Raw genomic sequence first — 22,066 nt, forward strand, 5'->3', positions numbered from 1 at the left:
GGTGGTTGATTTGAATTGCTGTTGCAGCTCTGCATAATTTTGAGGCTACATTTTTTTTTTTTTTTTTTGCTGCATTTGTTCATGCTGCATTTGTGGTGCCTCTGTTCTCCCCATCCCTGGAGAATTTGGAAAGCCTGTGTCAGATGTATGCTTTAGCTTTCTAAAGGCTTCTGTCAGTAGAGCCGGGAGTGGGGTGTCTATATAGCTGTCCCCTTTAAAGAAGGGATGAAGAGGATGTGGCTGATTGGTGGGTAACAGATTAGAGGGGAAAGGAAGAAATTCTCTACTCAATGTCAAGAACTGAGGCTTGTAGTAATTAGATTCTGGTGTAATTTCTGTGGCTGAGATGCCAGACACTGTGTGTGCCTTGTGGACCCAGAGAAGAGGCTCTGAAAACCAATGCAGGGAGGGAGATTAGTTTTCATAAGCCTTTCTCAACCTTCAACTTAGTGTAGGTTTGAAGTGTTTCAAACTTTCTGTGCCTCTTTCTCAATTTCCACACCATTGTCTCATGGGGCTGGTCAGAGTCAAAAAGCATGAAATGGATTTTCAACAGTCACTCACCAGCATCCTGGCAATTTCCAGCTGTGTGTTGTTGGGGACTCTTTTGCTACTATTCTGTCAGAGACTGTTCCTTCCAGCAGGTGACTTCCATCAGCATCAAGGCTAATTCCTCATCTTGTTTCTTTGTGTCAAAGTCATACATATGCACTGCCCATTTTATCTACGTCACTGGTTCTCTAGCTTAGTGGCACTCAGGATCTACTGAAGGCATCGTAAAATACAGATTTCTGGGCCCTATGGCCAGAGTTTCAGATTCACTTATAAAGTGAAGTAGGTCCTGGGAATATGCATTTGTCACAAGTCCCCAGTTCACACTGATGCTGCTGACCGTACTTTGAGAACTGCTGTTTGACACGGTTTCATTATCTGCCCTGCATTACCTTTAGAGAAGGCCAGTTTTATAAATCACTGAGGAGAGTCTTCGTCCCAAATTTCTCTCTCATATTCCAGCCTGAAGCCTTGCTGCTACCTTTAGGTTCAGATAGTGACGCTTCAGGACTTCTCTGTCAAAATACAGATGATCTTGGGAGCAGTGATATAGTAGCTAATAAGTGGCATTAACACCTTATAAGTGAAGGCAGGCTCTTCTGAGAACTGACACTGGACAGTCCCCCTTTAATTTCAGCATCTAATGCAAGACTGGCTCATGTTGAGCATTTGGTAAAATTATGTTGGGTGAATTAATTAATTGGTTACTCTTGGTTAACAACAAACATCAATGTGCCCAGTGTTGCAAACATTATGTGCCTAGTGTTGCAGTGACCTGGACCTGTAGGAACAGGTGTGGCCCTAGTGTGGGGAGAGGAGGTTGCTAGGAGGTAGTGAGGGCACAGGATGGCTGGTGGGGTCATTACAATGGGAATTTGGAGGTTGGAAAGACGAACTTCAGCTACCTCACGATCTTGGTATCAACCACTTCAGTTTCTATGTTACCCAATAATGACTGTGAAAAAACTACACAGTATTTGTTATCTGGCATTTTATTATATAGAGATCTTTATTAATGGGTACAGAGGTCTGTAGTATAATAACAATTGAGATTTGTTCCAGTGGCCCCTGGGCACCACAAAATGTCATAGTGCTTTCTGGATTTTACCAATGAAGCATTCATTACATTGTGATCAGCTTGGTTTGAATGGTGTGTGCACTTTGTTGTGTTCAGAGATTTTGCAATTTATAATCCATTTTGATTATTTAAAGTAGCTCTTTATCACTTTTTTTGTTAAATTGACCAAAGTGTCCTTCTCTAGCTATGCCAGATAACAGAGGAATCCCTGCATTGTTCTAGAAATCAGTCCTTTCAGCTCTATAAATACTCTAGGACCTGGAGATGAATCCTGGTACAATTGTCATATTGTCAGGTGGTGATTAGAACAAAAGTCCTAATTTTTGAAATGGATTGATAGTTCAGCAAGATTTGGATTCACTGGGCAAGTTCTCCAGCTGGTAAACTGGTATTCCATCTGACTGGGTGTGCTTGTTTCTGTAGGCTGTCATTGAAAATGACCAATCAAGATTTCTGAGAGAGCTTCCAATGGGCATCTCCAGAAGAGGTTGACAGATTCTCTTCTTTCTTCCTACCCCGACTTGACTGAATTATCCAACTTTAGTGCCTTGGGTTATTTCCATGTCCTTTTATACTCATCTCATCTCTTTTCTCCTTGAACAAGGTCAGGGGATGTTTGACTCGAAATTGCTCAGTTGCAGGGTGATGGTCTTTAGATGCTCAGGTTATAGAACCTTAGAGTCAGGAATGACCTGAGTCTTTTTGGACTCAGTTGGATGATTCTGCCAAGTTGCAATTCTCAGTTGCAATTCTGCCGACTGCCAAGTCCCTCAAGTACAGCATTTATTTGCTTTCTGTACTGGGGTCACAACTCTGATTGAAATCTGATTGGTGCTATGTACCCCTCTTTCCTGAAAGAAATACACATACAATTTGCATTCAGTTTCAGGGGGTTCATGGATCACAGCTTAAAAATGCTGAGTATGTTAAAAAATTCCCACATTCTGGGATGTTGGGATGCTGGACCATCAGGAATAGTGACTTCCAAACTATCATCATATTCTTTAGATTCAAGTGTGACAGGAACTCCATGTGAAGGATCTACAGAGATATGTTTGCACTAGTGAATCAGCTGTACTGCCACGGTCAAATGCAAGCATTCTCACCCAAGAGCGTTAAGTCAATACAGGAATCACTGTAATAGTTGGCCACCAAGCTTCTAGTGATGAGATGCTCTTCTGTCACTGAGGTGTAGGATGTTGAAATATTCTTCCTTATAGCTTCCACCTACTTATTTTGTTTCCTGTTTCTATTCTGTAAAGCAATACAAACCCAGTCTACTTCTCATTCACTTAATGGTCCTATGGTGCTGTAGACTACGACTTTCTGTGATGATGGATATGTTTTTATCTGTGCTTCTACAGTAGCAGTAGCCACATGTGGCTCTTGAGCACTTGACGTGTGGCTATTATGTTTGAGTACTAAATTTTCAATTGCATTTAACTTTAATTAATTTATTTTTTTTCCTTTTTTTTTTTTTAATTTTTTTTTCAACGTTTATTTATTTTGGGGACAGAGAGAGACAGAGCATGAACGGGGGAGGGGCAGAGAGAGAGGGAGACACAGAATCGGAAACAGGCTCCAGGCTCTGAGCTATCAGCCCAGAGCCCGACGCGGGGCTCGAACTCACGGACCGCGAGATCGTGACCTGGCTGAAGTCGGACGCTTAACCCACTGCGCCACCCAGGCGCCCCAACTTTAATTAATTTAAATTAAATAGCTACCTATGGCTAGTGCTACAGTATATGACAGCAGAGGTAGAGAGAATAGATAGATAATGAGTCAGAAAGCCTAAGTTCCTATCTGGGTTCTGTCATTTGTTTGCTTTGTATTGGGCAAGATTTCCCTACCTTGGTGTGCAGGGCTCTACTCTACACATGGTGGCAATGTGCCTGAACCACCATAATCACTTTCTTTTCAACTGTTCCAGTGGGCTGCTAACGTTTCATGGCACCAGCCTCCCCCAGGCCTCCATGCCTGTGCACTTACTGCTTGCCATGCCTGAAACGTCTTTCTCCCCCCTTGACTTCCTGGCTTTAAGACTATACTCAGTCACTTCCTACGTGAAGCCTTCCTTCATTTCTCTTGGCAGAGTAAGACCAACTCCCTCCTCTGGGCTCCCATATGGCACCCGGTTTATTGCTTTATTGTAACAGTTACCACAAAGCTTTAGTACTGGTTTATTAAAATCCTTGGAAAGAACATTGTTTATTAGTATTTAAATTACTAGAACACAGAGCATTGCTTATTAACATTGACATGTAATACATTTGTTTAAATTAAAATTTTTAGTTGTTTTGTTTTGTTTTAGAAATGGCATTGTGCTTCTGACTTGATGTCGCAATCAGCTATAAACCCTGGATCTTTTATATGAATTGATGACAGAGTTAGTTTTCTCTCACTCTCTTCTCAATTTAATTTTTGAGTCTAAATTCAGGACTCCATGTTTATTTCAAGTACATTTTATCTCCTTTTGGTGCAACAGCTCTTCCTGTAGAGATTCTTTGTAAGTGGGGACAGGGAATTAACATTCATTGAGTATCCACCAAATTTGAGACTCTCTGCATTTATACAAAACAGCAATCCAGTGAGAGAAATATTATTTATATTTTAACTATAGAAGATTAAGTCACTTGCCCAAGGTCACCACCAGTGATCTTGAACCCCAGTGGTCTAAGATTTAAGTGATTTCCACTACACATGGTCTTCAGACCCTGCTGTTTAATGAGTGAGCTCTCTACCCGGAGCTCCACATCATCTGCAGACTGGATGAACATATGCTTTATGCTTTCATTCGAGTAACTGATAAGAATATCATTAGAATTGGGGGGCCTCCCTTCTGCTTATGATTAGTGCATTGGTCAGTGCCCATCAACTGTTCAGCTTTTCTCAAATTTCCCGTACTCTTCTTTAGCCAGCTTATATTTCTTTATTTAGTAAGAATTTTGTGCAAGATATTCTTGTCACATGCCTTGCTGAATCAATACATACTTTTATGACTATTTCATGTCTATTTTAGGCTAGGATATAGCATTCTACTTTCTCCAAAGTCCACGCTAAATATCATTTCCAGAGACTCGCTTATCTCTTTACTATTTTATCTCTTTACTAGCAAATAGAAGTGTCAAAGCCTAGAACCTCGGCATTTGAAGGGATTAGACATCATCTAATCCAGTGCCCAGTAAGGTGAAAGCATCACCTTACTATTAGGATATGGCAGTCCCTGCTTGGAAGCATTAGAGTGTCAACATTAAGAACATGGCCTCTGGATTCAAATCTTGGTACCATCTCCACAGCTTCCTAGCTGTGTGCCTTGGGGAAGCTACTCAACCTTGCTGTGCTTCAGATGCCTCAAACACAAAATGGAAATAGGACTTTTAACCTATAAGGTGTATTGTATAGAGTTTTTCAGAAGATCAGGTGGGATAATACATATAAAATGTTAGAACGATGTTTGGCACGTAGCTGTGACTACAGCTTAATCGATAGTCTCTGGTTAACTCTGGGTAAATTGACATTAAACTTAAGTGTTCTTCTAACAATACCATCTCCTTTCTTCTGACTTTTGTCAGGTTTCAACCTGAGCACTGCCATTACCCAACATTTTTGTGACCTCACGGTGGTTTTGCAACCTCTTTGAGCCTCAGTGATTTCAGGTGTGAGGGGGAAATAGCTATCTCTACTTTGTCTACCTTTCAAGGCTGATATGTACGAAAGCCTTTTGTAAACATGATCTGTATTAGTGGCAGCGCTAATGTTGATAGAGTTAACAAATATCTAACATTTATTGAGTATTTATGAGGTGCCAGATTACTGTGCTAAGTTTGTCCCACAGACTATTACATTGATTCCTCGTGGCAATTCTGTAGAGATACCCATTCTTGTTTTCCACATCCCACAGTTGGGGGATTAAGGTGTGGAGAGGTTAACTCACTTGCCCACTTACACAGCAAGCGAGAGCTGGAAGCCTGGGGCCCGGACCCTCAACAACTGCAGATAGAGGGTCTTTCCATGAGCCTTTTTTTCTTTTCAAAGTTACTGAGTTTACTTTTTCTTTTTTCAGATGAGTTTTTTAAAAACCTACATCAAAGCCTATATTTCTTTGCATGTGTCTCATACCGATTTTATATTGATATTGCCCCTAAGGGCACATTAGGATTTACAGCCAAGAAAAGATATCTTCAGGAGCAATACGATGTGGAATTTTCCCAGCAAGCTTTTTATAAAAGCAGATCAGATATTCAGAACCCTCAGCTTTAAACAAACACAGATTTTGTTTTTGTTTGTACCAAGATGGTAGCCACAGTTTTCAGATAGCTTGATTGATGGCAAGTGGAAGGATCCATCCTAGAATCCAAGCTTGGCCTCTGAGCAGATTTCCTTCTAAGGGGTTGTTGGCCTTCTGGTGAACTACTCCTTATCTGTTTGGGTTTCTGTGTATTCTGGGTCTCCACCTCTGTTCTGTCAGAAGAGGGAGTCAGGATTGGACTCCCTGAACTGTGGAGGAAGCTTCTGAGAGGATTAGAGGGATGTGGGGAGGGGGAACCTCCATGGGTTAGAGCCCTTGGAAATTTGCCTAATGAGCTTAGTGAAGCATCCAACTGGGATACCAGAGGACATTTTACCTGAGGGCACTGGATACTGGTGTGGATGTGAATGGAGAAGTAGGATGTGCCACTTGGCTTCTGGAAACCAGGTGGAAGATTTAAAAGAAATTGAGGAATATTAAAGAATTTTCTCTTCTTTCTGTTAACTTTGGATTGTATTTGCATGGGAATTTGTATTTATGAAATAACTGAGCCATATGGAGGCACAAGGATGCATGTGTTCTCCTGATCTGTTGATATGAGGAGCAGTTGAAGGGCGTGGGCTTGTCTGGAGGTGGGGTGGGTGGGTAGAAGTGGTAACACAAGGAGGAGGCAGGGCTGGGGAATATGGGCCCATGTAAATTCAGAGCCTTTTGGCAAAATAGCATTCCCTTCTCAAAGAGAGTTATGTATGTATATATTTATTTATTTTTGAGATCACCATCTGCCCCCCCACCCAAGTTCTATGGATAAGGATGTTATATAATCTCTGGGTAACCTCTTTCCCTGGTGATGATTAGAGAGTACCAGATGCCCACCCCTGAATATACAGGCTCATAAAGACTGAGCTCATTTCTGCTACAAATATCAGTAGACAGGCTCAAAAGAGCAAAACAAAGGAATAGATTGTAGGAAATGAGAACTGTCCCAATAGCTATCCACACTTCTACTGTGAAAGAGGCTGGGTTCACAACAATCTTGGACAGTCATAAGAGTTATCATCTCTCCTTTTCTCTTACTTTCATATATTTTTGTCATATAATTTTACTGACATTCCATATGAACCATGATCCAGGCCTAGAGAGTCATCCACTCCTCAGTATGCCTTTAATAAATGCCTATTGTGTGACACTCTAAGTGTGTTTTAGAGACATGTATCATTTAACCTAACCTCATGTGAAGTGGACATTGTTGTTCTCCTGTTACTGACGATTAGCACAAGGTCACAGGTAAATGTGATCTGACCAATTCCATTGGCTGCTCTCTTTCCATTGTAGCACACTGCCTCTGGTCAGAGTAGAGACTGGCACTCTTCCCTAACAGTGCATTTTTTCAGGATGACTGTGAACTGCTTACCTGTATCTGTAGCACCCGCTGGTTATGGAAGAGTAAAGGATCACTAGATGGTAGAAGAACAAAGATCTTTTATCCATCATCATGACCATCATTAAACGGATCTGAGACATCTTGCTCTGTGTCATTGGAATGTGAGCTTGGGTTGGAATTGGGGCATTTTGCCGTTTTGTTTTCCCTTTACCAAAAGTTCCATTGCCACACTTCCTTCATTGCAAAGGACCTTTGTTTTGGAAATGCCATTTCTCACTCACTTTTTAACATTAACATGTGAAGTCCCACTTCTTTTTTCCAGCCCTCAAAGAAGTCTACTCTTTTCTGGGATGCCCATAGTTGTAAGTTACGGTGTGGAGGAGTCAACTTTAATGACTTTTTCTTGAATTTTCATCTTACTGAATGCTTTTGCCTTTGCATATTTTTAAAGAAATGGGAGTTCGGGGGACAGAAAAGACTCTTAGACTCTAATAGAGAGTGTAGAAAAGGCTTACAATAAATTTATGGAGAAGCAGTTCTGTGTTCACCCCCAGGCCACCATTGCGAACATTCTACCTTTTTATTAACTATCTTTTAGTCAAGTTTTTGGCCAATTCAGCTGTTCTTCTCAGGCCAATGGAGCTCCTGTTCTTGAAAATTTAGAAACATTTCCATTGACTTTGGACACTTTCAAAGTATTCCTAGGTGTGCCAGGATTTCCATTTTGGATGTTATTGTTGGATGTCCTCTTTACTAGCTTCATCAAAAATGGCTTCTCTCAGTTGTAACAATAGATACTCCTCCTTTATCCTCTACTCTCCTCCCATCATATTGCCTATTAGCACTACAGAATAATAGTGTATTAGAGTAACAGTGACCTAAGAGAAACTTTTAGTGAATGACAATGAACCCAGGGCTCCTGACTCTACATCCAGGGATTCTTTGATCACATTTCCTCTTTTCTTCCCTCAGTACCCTCTCTCTGCTCAGTCATCTTCCTTTTAGCCCTTCCATCCTTTTCTGGGGCTTCTCATCCTTTTATTAGCTAGCAAGTATGTGTTTTGTTGTTCATCTTGGTTTGGGGCATAGAAGGCTGGATGTAGGGATTGTGATTGATAAGAAAGGGTTTAATTAAGGAGCAGGAATGGATAAGAGAAAGTTGAAGAGAGGCCAATCAGCACTGATCCAACAAGAATAGGAAGCAATGATTCAGAACAATGGTTAATGTTCTCCTTTCCCAGAAATGTTGCTAGAGAGTATCCCTTGTGAGTTGCTGGAGAACTTTATGAATTGATAGTACTGTACTCAGTAGGCACTGGGCTTCTCCCAAGTGTAAAACCAAGACTGTGTTTCAGCATATGGGAGAATGGATGCTCAGGCAAACACACATCTCAGAAATGTTTTCTGGACTCTTAAGTGGCCTTAGGAAAGGTAAACCATCCAGACCCTACCTTAAGAAATACACTCTTGAGAACAATTGAGTATTCTGGGGATGGAGTCAGTAAATGCAAATCAAAAGATCCTTTTTCTTTTAGAATCCTCAATTCAAGCCAAGAAACCAGGCAGTTTTATTTGATTGTTCTGATAATAAGTTCCTAAGCTTTTCAGGGTATGGGGCTGTGAATCCAGAGAGGTTTCTAGTTCTGGCTCTGGAAAAGTTTCCTTCCACCTTGGGTCTCAATATCTACATCTGTAAAATGAATATAATGGAGTAGTAAGTAGAACTCTAAGGCACCTTTCAGTTCTTACCTTTGTGCCCCTGAAAATCTAGTTTCTTAGTTTCTTCAGTTGTTATGCCACCTGAGTTGAGGACACCATTACCTTTCATGGCCTCCAGAATCTACAGAAGTGTTCTTTACCCTGGCTGTACATTAGAATCAGCTTAGAAACTTCTAGAAATGCTGATGCCCATATGGCAGCTGAGGCAAATCAGAATTTCTAGAGATAGGATACCTGTATCCTTGATTTTTTCTTTTGTAAATGTTTATTTTTGAGAAAGAGAACATGAGCAGGGAAGGGGCAGGGAGAGGAAGACAGAGGGTCTGAAGCGGGCTCTGCACTGACAGCAGCTAGCCTGATGTGGGGCTCGAACTCATGAACTGTGAGATCATAACCTGAGCTGAAGTCTGACACTCAGCTAACTGAACCACCCAGGCACCCCTGGTATCCTTGATTTTTAAAAGCTTCCCAAGTCTGAGGCGCCTGGGTGGCTCAGTCAGTTGAGCATCTGACTTCTGCTCAGGTCATGATCTCGCAGTTTGTGAGTCTGAGCCCCTCGTCGAGTTCTGTGCTGACAGCTCAGAGCCTGGAGCCTGCTTCAGATTCTGTGTGTGTGTGTGTGTGTGTGTGTGTGTGTGTGTGTGTGTCTCTCTCTCTCTGCCCGTCCTTCACTCACGCTCTCTCTCCCCTTCGGAAATAAATAAACATTAAAAAAAAAATTGAAAGCTTCCCAGGTGATTCTGTATGCAGCCAAGGCTGAGATCTACCAGTCTGCTAGAAGGAGAGATGAGCCTTTTACCTGATGTATTTCTTTTATAAATTTTTTTTTCAACGTTTATTTATTTTTGGGACAGAGAGAGACAGAGCATGAACGGGGGAGGGGCAGAGAGAGAGGGAGACACAGAATCGGAAACAGGCTCCAGGCTCTGAGCCATCAGCCCAGAGCCTGACGCAGGGCTCGAACTCACGGACCGCGAGATCGTGACCTGGCTGAAGTCGGACACCCAACCGACTGCGCCACCCAGGCGCCCCTACCTGATGTATTTCTATCTCTTGGGATTGTGCTTTCTTCAGGTGTGTTGTCAGATTCCTCTCTATTCTTTTGTAGGCTGTGGTGAAATAGCAGGAGCCCCTGGGTATCCCAGAATTCAGCATGAGAGAGTGGGGTGATTAATTAATTGTTATGTCTATGGCACTGGCAAACCATTCACCTGTGCTGCTTCTGGCACACATCCAGCTGCACAGGTACCAGCCTTCTGTGATAAGGGTGATTTTCCAAACTTCATGAATGCAGGACTAGCTAATTGGGCAAGTAGAAGCTCATGGACGGAGTGAGTCATCTGACCCAGGAGGCCCTTGAGCAAGTAACTCAAGACTCATTGATCTTGCTTCCTACCCATTTGTTAACCCCTTGTTAGCAACAAGGGTTGATCCAGCTTGACTACTATCAAATACAGGAACCTCCTTCTCAATAGCCTTGATGGTCTCCCAGAGTCATTGAACTTAACAGTGAATGATGTATTCAAACTGGCGGGCCCCAACTCTTGGGTGTTTATTGTATCTTTGTACCTCCGTGTGCATTGATGTCAAATTGGTAGCTTGAAATTGTTATGGAGAGAATATTTATACTAGAAATTGGCAAATGCTATACTTAGAGAGACTGGTTGTTAAACATTTATTAGTATAACATTCAGTTTACTACTTAACGAAATAATCTATTCACATGTGGAAAAGTGATGTTGCTTCTCTGTATTCCCTGAGATCTGCCTTTGGATGGGTATTCTACCCTTTGGCCTTGGTCTTACCTTCTGGAATAACTTACACAATGTTTAAGTCCCCATTATAAGTCAGCCCTTCGGATATTTGAAAACAGCTATGACGTCTCTCTCAAATCTTCCTCTCCCAAGCTGTATACCCTTAGTACCTTTAACATTTTCTCATGTGATTTGGAGGCCCAGTGTGTGTCTTTGAACTCTGGGGTACAGTTGCTGGGTTTTCAAAGAAAAACAAGTGTTCTCTCACAGATGATCTTTGGACCCTTTCATAAAAGACTTTTCATTTTCTTTATACATTCAAGTACTGCCTATCACGCCATGAAGCAAGTGTAGATGTGAAGGAGGGTACAGTCTTGGGTGTGGTTCCTGGCTGCAGCCCACATTCTTCTCCCCTTGATGCACGCTGCTGCCAGAACTCTTGATGGGCTCGAATGTGTCAGAGTGTCATCAAAACACAGATCCTGGTTTCTGAAACAGGTAATCTTCCCACTGCTGTTTTGTTTTCTTCCAGAGGCTTTTAATACTCCCCTTTTCTTTCTTCCCTTTTCTGTAGTGTTCAATCATCTGTCCCCTAATCACCAAAACTGTGTGTTGAATGACAGCATTTTGAGTCCAGGATTCAGTCAGATACATAAAAAGTGAATTGTTAAGATATATCCACCTGACTGAAACTGAGGCAAAAGGAGGAGGAAAGCGGGTGCTGTCTTAATTCCTCAGAAATTCCACTCCCCATTCTCTTGGAATTGGGGCCCAGATGAGTCTGGAACAGAGCTCAGTATTGGTTAACCAAATTAGCAATAATGTGAACTTCTTTTCACTCATTATGTATAGAGGCAGGGATACAGGAGTCAGATGAGAATTCTTTGGTCTAAAAGCAATGGAAGGTTGAATGTGGCTTCCTTCACAGCCAACATTGAAAGGTTAGTGCTAGGGATCTTTTTTGTTGAGTAACTGAGTCCACTGACCTTCTCCATAAGAGAGCAGTGGGACTGTGCCAGCAAGAGAGAGCCTTTTGGGGGAGGGGGTCTCTGCCTCTTTGCTGTGTTGTCAACATTGCTTTCTTTGTCTTTCATTCATTAGGATTTAAGTCTTTCAGAGTAGGTGTAATGGCATCTCCATGTTCTTGACAGAGAGAGAGAGAGAGAGAGAGAGAATGGGAGAGGTGTGTATGTATGTTCAGGACTGCCTGTCAGATGGTGAATTTGAACAGAAGCAGCTGTTGTCATGGTGATGGCAGGTTGCATCCCACCACCATGGAAACCAAAGTTAAAAAACTGATGTTAAGGCTGGAAGTCACATGATACATTTTTGTTTTGTTTTGTTTTAAAAAAAGAAAAGGGGTTTGGTTTTTCAATCTGATCTTTTTTTTTTTTTTTAAGACAAAGTTGGGTGGTGAGAAAAACTGCAATAAGGAAAGCAGTGAGATAATGAAATGGGACGACATGAAGTACACAGAGCCTTCCACCTCATTTTTCTGTTTATTAACAGTGCATTTCTCCTGACATGGGGGTAGGAAAGGAGGAGGGAATACAGTGTGATTTTCCAAATTTGCACCCTGTGCACTGCTAACTGTCACATGGAGAAGCCCAGGGGGGTTAGCTCTCCTGCCCTTTGGTGGCAATGTGTGGTCTGCCCTCTATTGATCAGCCCAGGAAGGGAAACCTAAAATTAAGAACTGAGAAAAGAGCTGGAAATGGAATTGAAGGTGTGACTTGCTCCATAGATGAGGGTGGTTTATACATTGATAAGTTTAGATGATTAAAAATTGAAAAATTCATCTATAGCCATCAGAACCCCAAGGAATACAATCCCTCTGTCTATTTCCTTGTCTGGATTGGTTTTTGGGCTACATTGTCCTGCTAGGTCAGCCACAGGAGGAAGTGCAAGTAAGTCTGGAAGGAGCCGAGCCAGGAGCACATCAGCCTCTGAGCCAGGTTCCTTGGACTTCAGCTTACCTCTTAACCTGGCCTTTCCCCTGCGTGGTAAGAGGTAAGGTGGAGAAAGCTTGCGGAGAGGCCTCAGGGGGCCCTCTTGGATCTCCATCTTTTTGTCTCATACTCGCTCCTACTTCCTACCATGATCTGGACAAAAAGCGAGGCATCCTTCCACAAAGGGAGATGGCCTCAGGCCTGTTTTAACAGGGTGGGATTTAATTTTCTTTTCAATCTGAAAGGTTGAAGACCTGTATGCATGGCATATTCCTATGAGAATATCAGCCTCTAGAAGGGCTGAAGAATATGAGGGGTGCAGACACCCTCTGTGGAAATAATTATGGTGGCTCTAGCCATGTCTGGGTTTGAGACATGAAATCTGTCTCTTCAATATTACTGGTCCCTCCAGGACAGATGTATCGTTCTCAGCAGCCCAGGCAAGGGGGATGTGATCTCACCAGCATGATCTCACTGTATTTCCATCAGGGTCTTTAGGAGCTGGAGCCGAACTTCTGTGATGGTTCAATCCCTCCTGTTCTTAGCGCTGGCCTTGGGTGTGATTAATGCCCCCTCTAATCACTGGGAGAAGATTGCATCAGAGCCATCAGCTTCATAAATCCTGCTCTGGGGACTGGTGTTGGATATGCTTTCCATATTCCCAGGAGGTTCTGGGCCAAATGTCTTTGCTCTCTTCCCGGAGGCCCATTACCATATTTTTTTTTTTTTTTTTTTTTAAATCCTTTATTGCGGTCGGTCTTTTCAGTGTCAGCTCCTGGCTGCAGCCAGCCAGCCCACTCCCGGAGGCTGTGACCACTAACAGTTGCTTATCCCAAAGCTTTAGAACCACAGCAGATGCTTAAAGAGTGATTTAGTAGGATAATAAAAATGACTGTGCATTTGTGTAGCACCTTATGGTTTTCAAAGGATTTTGTATTCATGGATGGTTTTAGACTTTGATCCTTTCGTATTTCATGTTTGGTTCCTTGGGAATGGATGGTGGTGATTTTCCCTGCCGTGAGTACCATGTTGGGGCAGATTTTACAGTGGGAACCCTGGCTCTGGTTTCCTATTACCAAGCTACGTTTCTCCATTGCATTGTAGGTCTCAAGGAAGATTCTGATTTTGGTCATAGAAAGAAAGTAGTGGGAAAGCCTTGGATAGCTGCATTTCATTATTGTTCATGTTTAAAATGTCTCTTTGGTGTAGTTCTTGAGGGAATCACAGACTAGGCAGTAACCCTTCCCTATGACTGTCTTTGAGTCAACATCCAACTTGTTTAGAATGGCCCAGGTCATCTTATGAGACTCTTTCATTTCTTAGAATTATACCTCCAAAAAATAGGCAGCTGGGATGCGAGGGAGGGAAAAGAAATAGATCTTTCAGGGAGAGTGTTCTGGCCTGGGGTGAGAGGTGGAAATGGGTAAAGGAGGTTGAGACAAGCCTTCTCTGAGTCTGTGGGCTATTCTAGACTCCCCCAGGAGTTTACAGGAAGTGCATGAGTGGCCACAGACTGCTCCCCACAAAAGTACAATCTTCATTAGGCCTGGAGTCGGGGAGAGAGCATAGCAGTCTGTCCCTGGTGGCCTCTCAGCCTCTCTGAGTATATTCAGTCTCCTTAGTGTGCTTTGATGCCATAGCTCTGAGAGGACACAGCTGAGAGCGGAGGGGATCTAGGGTCAGTATCCTGATGGTAGTGGAGATGCATGTTTCCCCTGGGATTCCCCAGGTGTGCTCCTTGAGCCTAAGTCTCTCCCAGTCGTGTCTACAAGACCCTCCCAGTCTATAGACCTACCCCTGAGAGGGGCTGACAGGGGAAGCTCTGCTGCCCTGGGCAGAAGGTGGCTCATCTCCCAGGCCAGGTCCCCAGGGCTCTGTTGATGAGCAGGGCCAGCACCACAACTGTGGCCTATAGGGCAGCCCTCTTCCTTGCCCTGGCTTTCTGTGCCTTCAGGAAGGAAATGAACAAATGGTAGGTGTGCAGGCCAAGTAGCGCTGCTCAAATTAGCTGTGTTGCTAAGGAAACAAGTCAACCGTTGGAAGGAAGGAGCATTGGGTAAAGGAGATAAATCAATAAGCAAACCTATTTTTATCATTTCCCTAATGATTGTCTTGTAGCTGCTAGACGGGAAAGGGAGAGATGGAACGGCACAGGTCCTCATTAAGGGGCTCAGAGGGAGAGACGAGTGAAGGGGTGTTTGGGGAGATTGCCAGAGAAGTTGATGAAATGAGGCCCATAGTGGGCAGACAGCGAGACAGGTAAGGGAGAGGAGGTATCTTGGCAGGGCTCAAGGTTCTTCCATGGCCATTTCCTCATTGGATCCGGTCCCTTTGTCCTCCTGCATTAGATCCTCTCGGAAATCTTGCATTGATTTCCATGACCCTCAGGTTGGAATGGTGTTTTTGTGTTGTTTTGTTTTTTTTTCAAAATACCTATAGCTTTGATTGATTTTATAATTCTAAATTAATACATACTCATAGCCCTTAAGACAGCACATAAAGGAGTAAAGAAGAAAGTGGAAATACCCCTTGTACCCCAAGAAAGCTCATTATCCTTCTAGTATGACAGATTTTTTTCTTTGCTTCTTTTTCAAAACTCTTGTTACATTCAAGGGATCTTCTATGCATGCTGCTTTCTATTTTTGAATAGTTAATGTGTATACATAATACATAGTACAGAAAGTTCAAATGGGTACACGGTGTGGAGAAAGTGTGAGATACCTTTTGCAAGGATACCTCTGGCTCTGGTTTCTCTGTGCAATTCACTAATCAACTGATTGGTTAATTTATTAATTAATTAGAAAGCAGTTATTGGGTGCTTACCATGTGGTGGACACCAGGGTTCCAGAGGTGAATAATACAGGCAAACTCCTGCCCTAAGGCTCCCACACCTCACTGCCCTGGTAGTTCCATTTATTCAGGATCTCTGTCTATAGCTGGACACCAGGGAGAGATACTGTTCTGCAAAATGTGTTTGGTGTCAAGCACAGAATGTAATGGGAGCCACTGAGTTCCTGGGCAGAAGGAATCAAGAGTCCTGGACCGACTTCCATTACTGTCTCACGAAGGGCCTTGTTCTTTGAGGCCTTGGCAACATGGAGCTTCCTTTGACCTTTCCCGGTCACGTCTTTGTCTAGCCTGAGGTGCATTCCCTTGGCCTATGGGCTGTTATTTGCCATCCAGGCTCTTCCCTTTGGAGATGTAGCAGAGCCTCAAGCCTTAGAGCCACGCTTATTTGGCTTGAAGTTATGATGGTAAAGGAGAAGCCATGGGAGCGGCAGCTCTGAGTCAGCTCCCAAGGGTGGGGGTAAGCTGGAGCCCGGGCCTGAGCCAGAGTGAGTGACTACCCTGCAGTCTCTGTGATGGCTCCTCAATGGAGCTGCCGCTCTAGGGGCTGGCTCCCGTTCATTCATGCCTGCGTTTAACACGGAGTCTGCTCCTACTGTGTACCAGGGGCTCTGGTAAGCACTGCCCCGTGGAGAGGTAAACAAGAGCATGCCCTTGCTTTCAAGGTGCAGTTTCTGGGGGAAGGGAAATATGAGGAGAGATGATAAAGTCATACAGTGTAAAGGAGTAGTGGGGCACAGAGGGAAACCTTCACAAACAAGGTGATATTTTAGCTTGCTCTTGACATATGACCAGAAAAGAGGAGAAAGGCCATTGCAGGTGGAGGCAAAAGCACCAAGATATAGGTGCCCATTCTTCATGCTTTCTTCAGAAAGAGGGGGACACGAGGGGGGAAAGGAAAGAGCTGGAAGGGAGAGTGACTGGGCCTCAGATGGAACTGGATGTCCTCTCCTGTTCTTCTCTCCCCAAATTTCCCAGTCACCATCCTTTCTGTCATGTAGTCCACAGATACACAGGATTCCCATAGTCTCACCTCTTCTGCAGCAAAATCTCACCTCAGATTCTTAATTGCCCCAAACATGAATTCATCCTGAGGTTGAGATGATCTGTAACGCCTAAAGGGATATCACTTCTGAGGATATGTGCATTTAAATAGTTTTCAAAATTTCTTTCTTTAAAAATTTTTTTAAAATGTTTATTGTTAAGAGAGAACGTGTGTGTAAGCTACACGTCAGGGAGGGGCAGAGAGACAGGGAGACAGAGAATCCAAAGCAGGCTTTGCACTGTCAGCACAGAGTCCATTGTGGGGCTTGAACCCAAGAACTGTGAGATCATGATCTGAGCCGAAGTCAGATGCTCAACTGACTGAGCCACCCAGATGGCCTTCAAAATTTCAAGCCAAAGGATTGCTGCTCTGCGTGCATCCTTAGACATCAGACTGTAGGCAGAGGATTTGGATGGGGGAGGGCGTGGCAGTGGGGTGTTCTCAGAAGCAATGCATTACCAAACCTTCCTGCTTTGATTGTAAGCCTCCAGGGCTTTAGGCAGTGCTATTAGTTGAAACCTTATGAATTCCCAGCCATCCAGATATCTGGCCAGTCACAGGAAGTTTGGTTCCTTAGCACCTGGAGCCAAGAGCCTTTCTCCTGCCCCAAACACCCTGGGGCGTTCTGGGGTGTGATGGCCACACCTTCCTGTGTTTCTCAGAAGCCTCCTATATCTGCCACTGGGCATTCTGGACTAGGTGAGCTTAAAGGTCCTTGCAGGGAGTTGTATGCTTAGGTGATCTGGCTAGAGAAACGCAGGTGTGGAAGCAGGGAACAAGGAGTGGGGGCCACAGAGGGGCTGCGACAGTCCAAGCAAGTATTGTGGGGTAGAGAGGCCTGGGGGCACATAGCCGCCATGACCTGTTGTGCCTGCAAGTCAGCAACTACGAGCTCATGCACTTTTAAGTCTGTGGTTATCACTTTAAGGTTTTCAGGGGAAGAAGCCCGAATCCCAGAAAGCAATCCTCGAACCCAAGCAGACCGAGGAGAGCTCCTGATGTGGGCCGCTTGAATGAGAGCATCGTGGTCCCCAGCCCTGCTTCCCAGGTCACTTGCTGGGCTCCTTGGACCTTTTGGGCAGCTTTTGTGAACTTGCTCAGGCCACTTCCGGCCATGGTGAAGGGCAGCTGAGCCTCACACTTTGTGAACAGTTTTGCTGGGAACAAGGATGAGGTGAGAGGTGGCAGAGGCACTAGTGTCACTCCTGCCGGAGCACCGGCCCTCCTCCTCACACTTGGGGACCGGCAGTGAGATATGCCCTTTGTGTCTGAGCTCCCCAAATACGTTCCTCCGACACCATTCCCAGGAGAGATGTTCTGATAGAAGGATGATACAGTGGAACGAGTCAGGGAATGCTGTGTACCATTCTCACCCCCTTTGGGGGAGGCGGTGCACACTGTTTACAATAGTACAGTCGTGCGAAAGGCTCCAGGAAGTCCTGCTGGGAGGACACCTGCTCGCTTTCCTGAATTCCGGCTTTCCCTCATTGATGTGATTGCAAGTTCCTGTAGTGCTCGTATCCCGTGGGCTGCATTTTAGGAACACTGCCCTAAATGCCCTCAACTTCTGTTGACGTGTGTCGTGACTGGTAGGCATGTTCTCAGGAAAAGGCCTGGGTGCCTCAGCAACCACTTCTGGCACTCCCATCTTCATTCTGCCACTTGGTTCTGGGGGATCTTGGGTGGCCCAGGACCAGCCAGCCTCTTCAGAGGGCTTATGGGACAGCAGGTCCCACACTGTCTCTGGGCAGTGTGATCCCTGGTCGCTCTACACTTGGTTGGAGCTCTGGGCCAGAGCCCGTGATGGGAGTGAAGAGAACCCCCTTTGTGATCAGTGGATACTGGGGGCCCTAGGTAGGTTGTGGGTGGGGCTTGTCCCAAGAAAGTGGGCATGCACACTAGCCGGGCATCTGTGGAGTGTGTCTGCTGGCATGTTTAGCTCTCAGGGGCCTACTTTGGTTCCCAGAGAGACTGCGTGAGGAGGAATGGCTGGGTGTGCTGAGGGACGATCCCTGAGGTTAGATTCCCCTCTGACTGGGAGGGTTAAACAGACACAGTGGCATGTGGGAGGCAGGGTGCTGGCTCTGAGGTCCTCTGAGCCCATCCAGTTTTCAGATCTGGGGGCAGAGCCACAGAGCAGCCAAAGCCAGCAGAGCTGTCCCTAGAGTACCGGTCTTGGATGAACTGGGGGTGTGTGGGAAGGAAGGATGGCCAGCTGCAGAAGAGTGGGCGGTGACTCATGGGTGCATAGTCTTGGGGAGGAGAAGGCCCTAGACACTGCTGAGTACGATGAAAATGTCTGGAGGCTCAGATGCAGCTGGCTGCCTCACCTACTGCAGCCTCCCATTCCTGCACCAGGGCAGCTCACAGCTCCTCGCACAGCACACGCACCCCTGCCTGTAGGTGCCCTGTGCCCTGCCCTTCCTCACAGACACCCTGAATGTCCACCTACCACTGATGGGCACTAACATATCATGGCAGGGATGAGGACGCATCTGGGGCATATTTATGACTTGTATTCCGTAGGGAAGGTTGAGGCCCTACATGCTACACCGGAGGCCTGGATATGTGGGGAGACAAGGAGCATGGTCCCTTGCCTTGTCCCCACTTGGCCAGATCTACTCTTTTCTCCTGCCTGGATGCTAGAATCTGCCAGAGCATAGGTTGCTTGGTAAGACCAGTGGCAACAGCTCACTTGTGTTTGTTACAACAACAGTTATGGAATGAAATCCAATGTTTAGAATCACTTGACTCCGGAAACTGGTGATTCCCTCTGTCTCTGGTAACAGTCCCCCCTCTAACTCTCCCAGGGCTTGTGACACAACCTTTCTTCAGGATAGGCAGGATGCAGGCTCTTGAATCATAGTCCTGTCTTTCAGAGAGGCCCAGGGAGCCCCCTCATCGGTCTTCAGAACAATGGAACACAAAAAAGCCTGAATCCATTAGCCATTCATTTGTACTTTGGTTTTTAGATGCCTTGACTTCGCTGTCTTGGATTCAGACTCATGATGTGTCTCTCTGTTTGCTATCCATGTAGAAACTTAGGAGAAAATAAGGTGGGACAAGGCAAGCTTCTCCTGACCCCATTAAATATTTTTTTGGATTGGATATTGAAATAGAAGAGAGCTCACATGGAGAGAATTGTTCTTCTTCCAAGGGCTCTTCCACTCAGTTGAGCAGAGGTTCTAGAGGAGGAGACCCCAGACGTGATGCCCAGAGGCAGCAACGGACAGCCACAGCTGGATCCTTGCTGAAGCATCATCGTACAGTGCGGTGGTTTGAAGCCTGGGAAGAACAGCCTGCCACAACATCAGTGTTTCTTCTTCCCTTCTTTCTGTGTCCATTTTCAGCCCTGCTTAATTCCCGGATATGTCATTGAATTCACGAAGTATCTGAAGTATCAACCGTATGTCTAACTGTATTATTTATTGGCTACATTCTTCCTTTTCTTGGACAAGATGCTTTGTGTTTAGAGCCCAGTCAGAAATGGTTATGGGTTCCCATGCTAAGGACCATCCACTGCCTTGCCTGCCTGTTTGCTGATATAGATCTTGCAGACTGTGCAGACATAACATGGATTTTGATGAATTTTGTGTATTTATGTGCACAGCCGTCTTGGAGGCTGCATCCCTGTCTCTTTGGTGAATCTGTTCCTTAACTTCACCTTTCCTACGCCGTTTGAGTACATGATTTTGGCCACCATCATTGCCAACTGCATTGTCTTGGCCCTGGAACAGCATCTTCCTGAGGATGACAAGACCCCGATGTCCCGCAGACTGGTATGTGCCTCCTTCCTTCTTGTGTTTCCCCCTGTCCTTCCCTTCCCTGGTTTCTTCTCCTTTGCTTCATCTCCTGGCCCCCTCCCACCTACAGTTCTGTGAACCTACAGTTCTGTGAAGAGTTTGTTCTTTGCCGAGGGACAAGCTCGTGACAGATCCCATTGGGCTGTATAAGGACAAGAGGACTGACCTTTATAACTCCTGCTCCCAGGAAATTCTCAGGGCATCACAAACACTTGTGTATACGCTGCATGGAAGCCAGACAAGATGGAAGCAGGGGGGCACAAGGGCCATTCAGTTCGCTCCCCTTTCTAAGGGACTTTTGAAGTGAGAGGGAGAAGGGAGGGTAGAGAAGAGAGGCTGAGGGATCTCAAAGCCTATGTGCTTTCACTGTGGTGAACTTCCCAGATCTTATGTCCATATTCACCTTAAAGCAATGATTCGTATGTCTGATGTATTCCCCCTAGAGAGGGCAAATTAATTGCTTAAACTCCAATGTGTGGATAAGTGGCTCCAGCCTGATTACCAGCAGATGAGAACCCTTGAGCTTCCAATGTAAGTGAAGATCAGCGATGGAAAAGCCACCCCCTTCAAGGCAAAGCTAGAAGCATCAGTTATGCCCCTGGGAAGAAGCCTGGCCTTGGTGTTACCCCTACATCCGTCCATTTCTGCAGCTGGCTTTCCTGAGACTTCCCTTGCTCCTGTGCACTCCCTAAGCCCTTCCTACCTGTACATGGGACTGGCCCAGGGCAGATGTCCAGCCGTCCTGTAGGAGACAGGACTGGTCAGAGTGGAGGGGGTGGCCAGGATGTGCCTTTGTCTGAATCTGATGAAGTATATTCCCTGCCTTACCGGCACCTCTGCTCTTCATCCCACAGGAAAAGACAGAACCATATTTCATCGGGATCTTTTGCTTTGAAGCTGGTATCAAAATTGTGGCCCTGGGGTTCATCTTCCATAAGGGCTCGTACCTCCGCAATGGCTGGAATGTCATGGATTTCATCGTGGTCCTCAGTGGGTGAGTCTTCTTCCTGTCTTTCCTGTTCTGGGTGTGAAGATGCACCTGTTGTCATGAAGTGTCTGGTGCAAGGAACTCAAGGGTGGGAAGGCAGCAGCCCATGGAATAGGGACAGAGGAAAAAAGTTCAAGGACAAGATTCCCCATGGGGCTAGACCATAGGTAACCCACCTGCAGGGGAGTATGGGTACTCTGCGGAGATGCATGTGGTATTCTACAGAGGTTATAGAACCAAGGTGTGGCTGCTACCGCTTCCGGTTTTCCATTCTGTGCTTGGCTAGTGCTGGACACATATATCCCAGCGAGCCTTTTCACTAAAGCAAGCAGCTTGCCATAGCCTGAGGGGCACCCCCAAAAGCTGGGCCCAAAGCGCAGTTTTTCTTTGAACACTGGAGAAGAACCCCAAGGATATTTACTTAACTGAGAATTGAGACTTGTGTCCTGAAAACAGAATTTTTTTATGATTTGCAGACTTATTAACGTGAGGAGGTATAAAATTGAATCACATTAAAATGTTTGATACGCAGTACTAAATTGTTGCCCATGCAGTGTCATAGGCAGCGTGCATTTATTGGCAGTAGATTTATTTGAATACTTGATAAATCGTTTTTTTGAAAATGAGTATAGTATACCTCTATTGGGGCCTGTCCAGCACCGTCAGCAGCATACGTGATGGACCTTAGGACTGGTGGT

At 45.0% G+C, this 22,066-nt stretch overlaps 1 protein-coding gene across 9 annotated transcripts in view; it reads left to right on the top strand.

Annotated features, from left to right (window-relative positions):
- The window catches only part of CACNA1E (calcium voltage-gated channel subunit alpha1 E), a 380,278-nt gene that overhangs the window by 77,541 nt on the left and 280,671 nt on the right, over positions 1-22,066 (top strand). For all 9 annotated transcript variants that reach the window (XM_040446512.1, XM_040446504.1, XM_040446506.1 and 6 more), the window contains exons 3-4: positions 20,251-20,356; positions 21,235-21,374. In XM_040446512.1, coding sequence (XP_040302446.1) covers positions 20,251-20,356; positions 21,235-21,374 — 246 coding nt within the window. The remainder of the gene's footprint in view (positions 1-20,250; positions 20,357-21,234; positions 21,375-22,066) is intronic.

Source organism: Herpailurus yagouaroundi, unplaced genomic scaffold (genome assembly GCF_014898765.1).
Source record: "Herpailurus yagouaroundi ecotype Mexico unplaced genomic scaffold, PumYag 195, whole genome shotgun sequence".
Classification (NCBI taxonomy): Eukaryota; Metazoa; Chordata; class Mammalia; order Carnivora; family Felidae; genus Herpailurus; species Herpailurus yagouaroundi.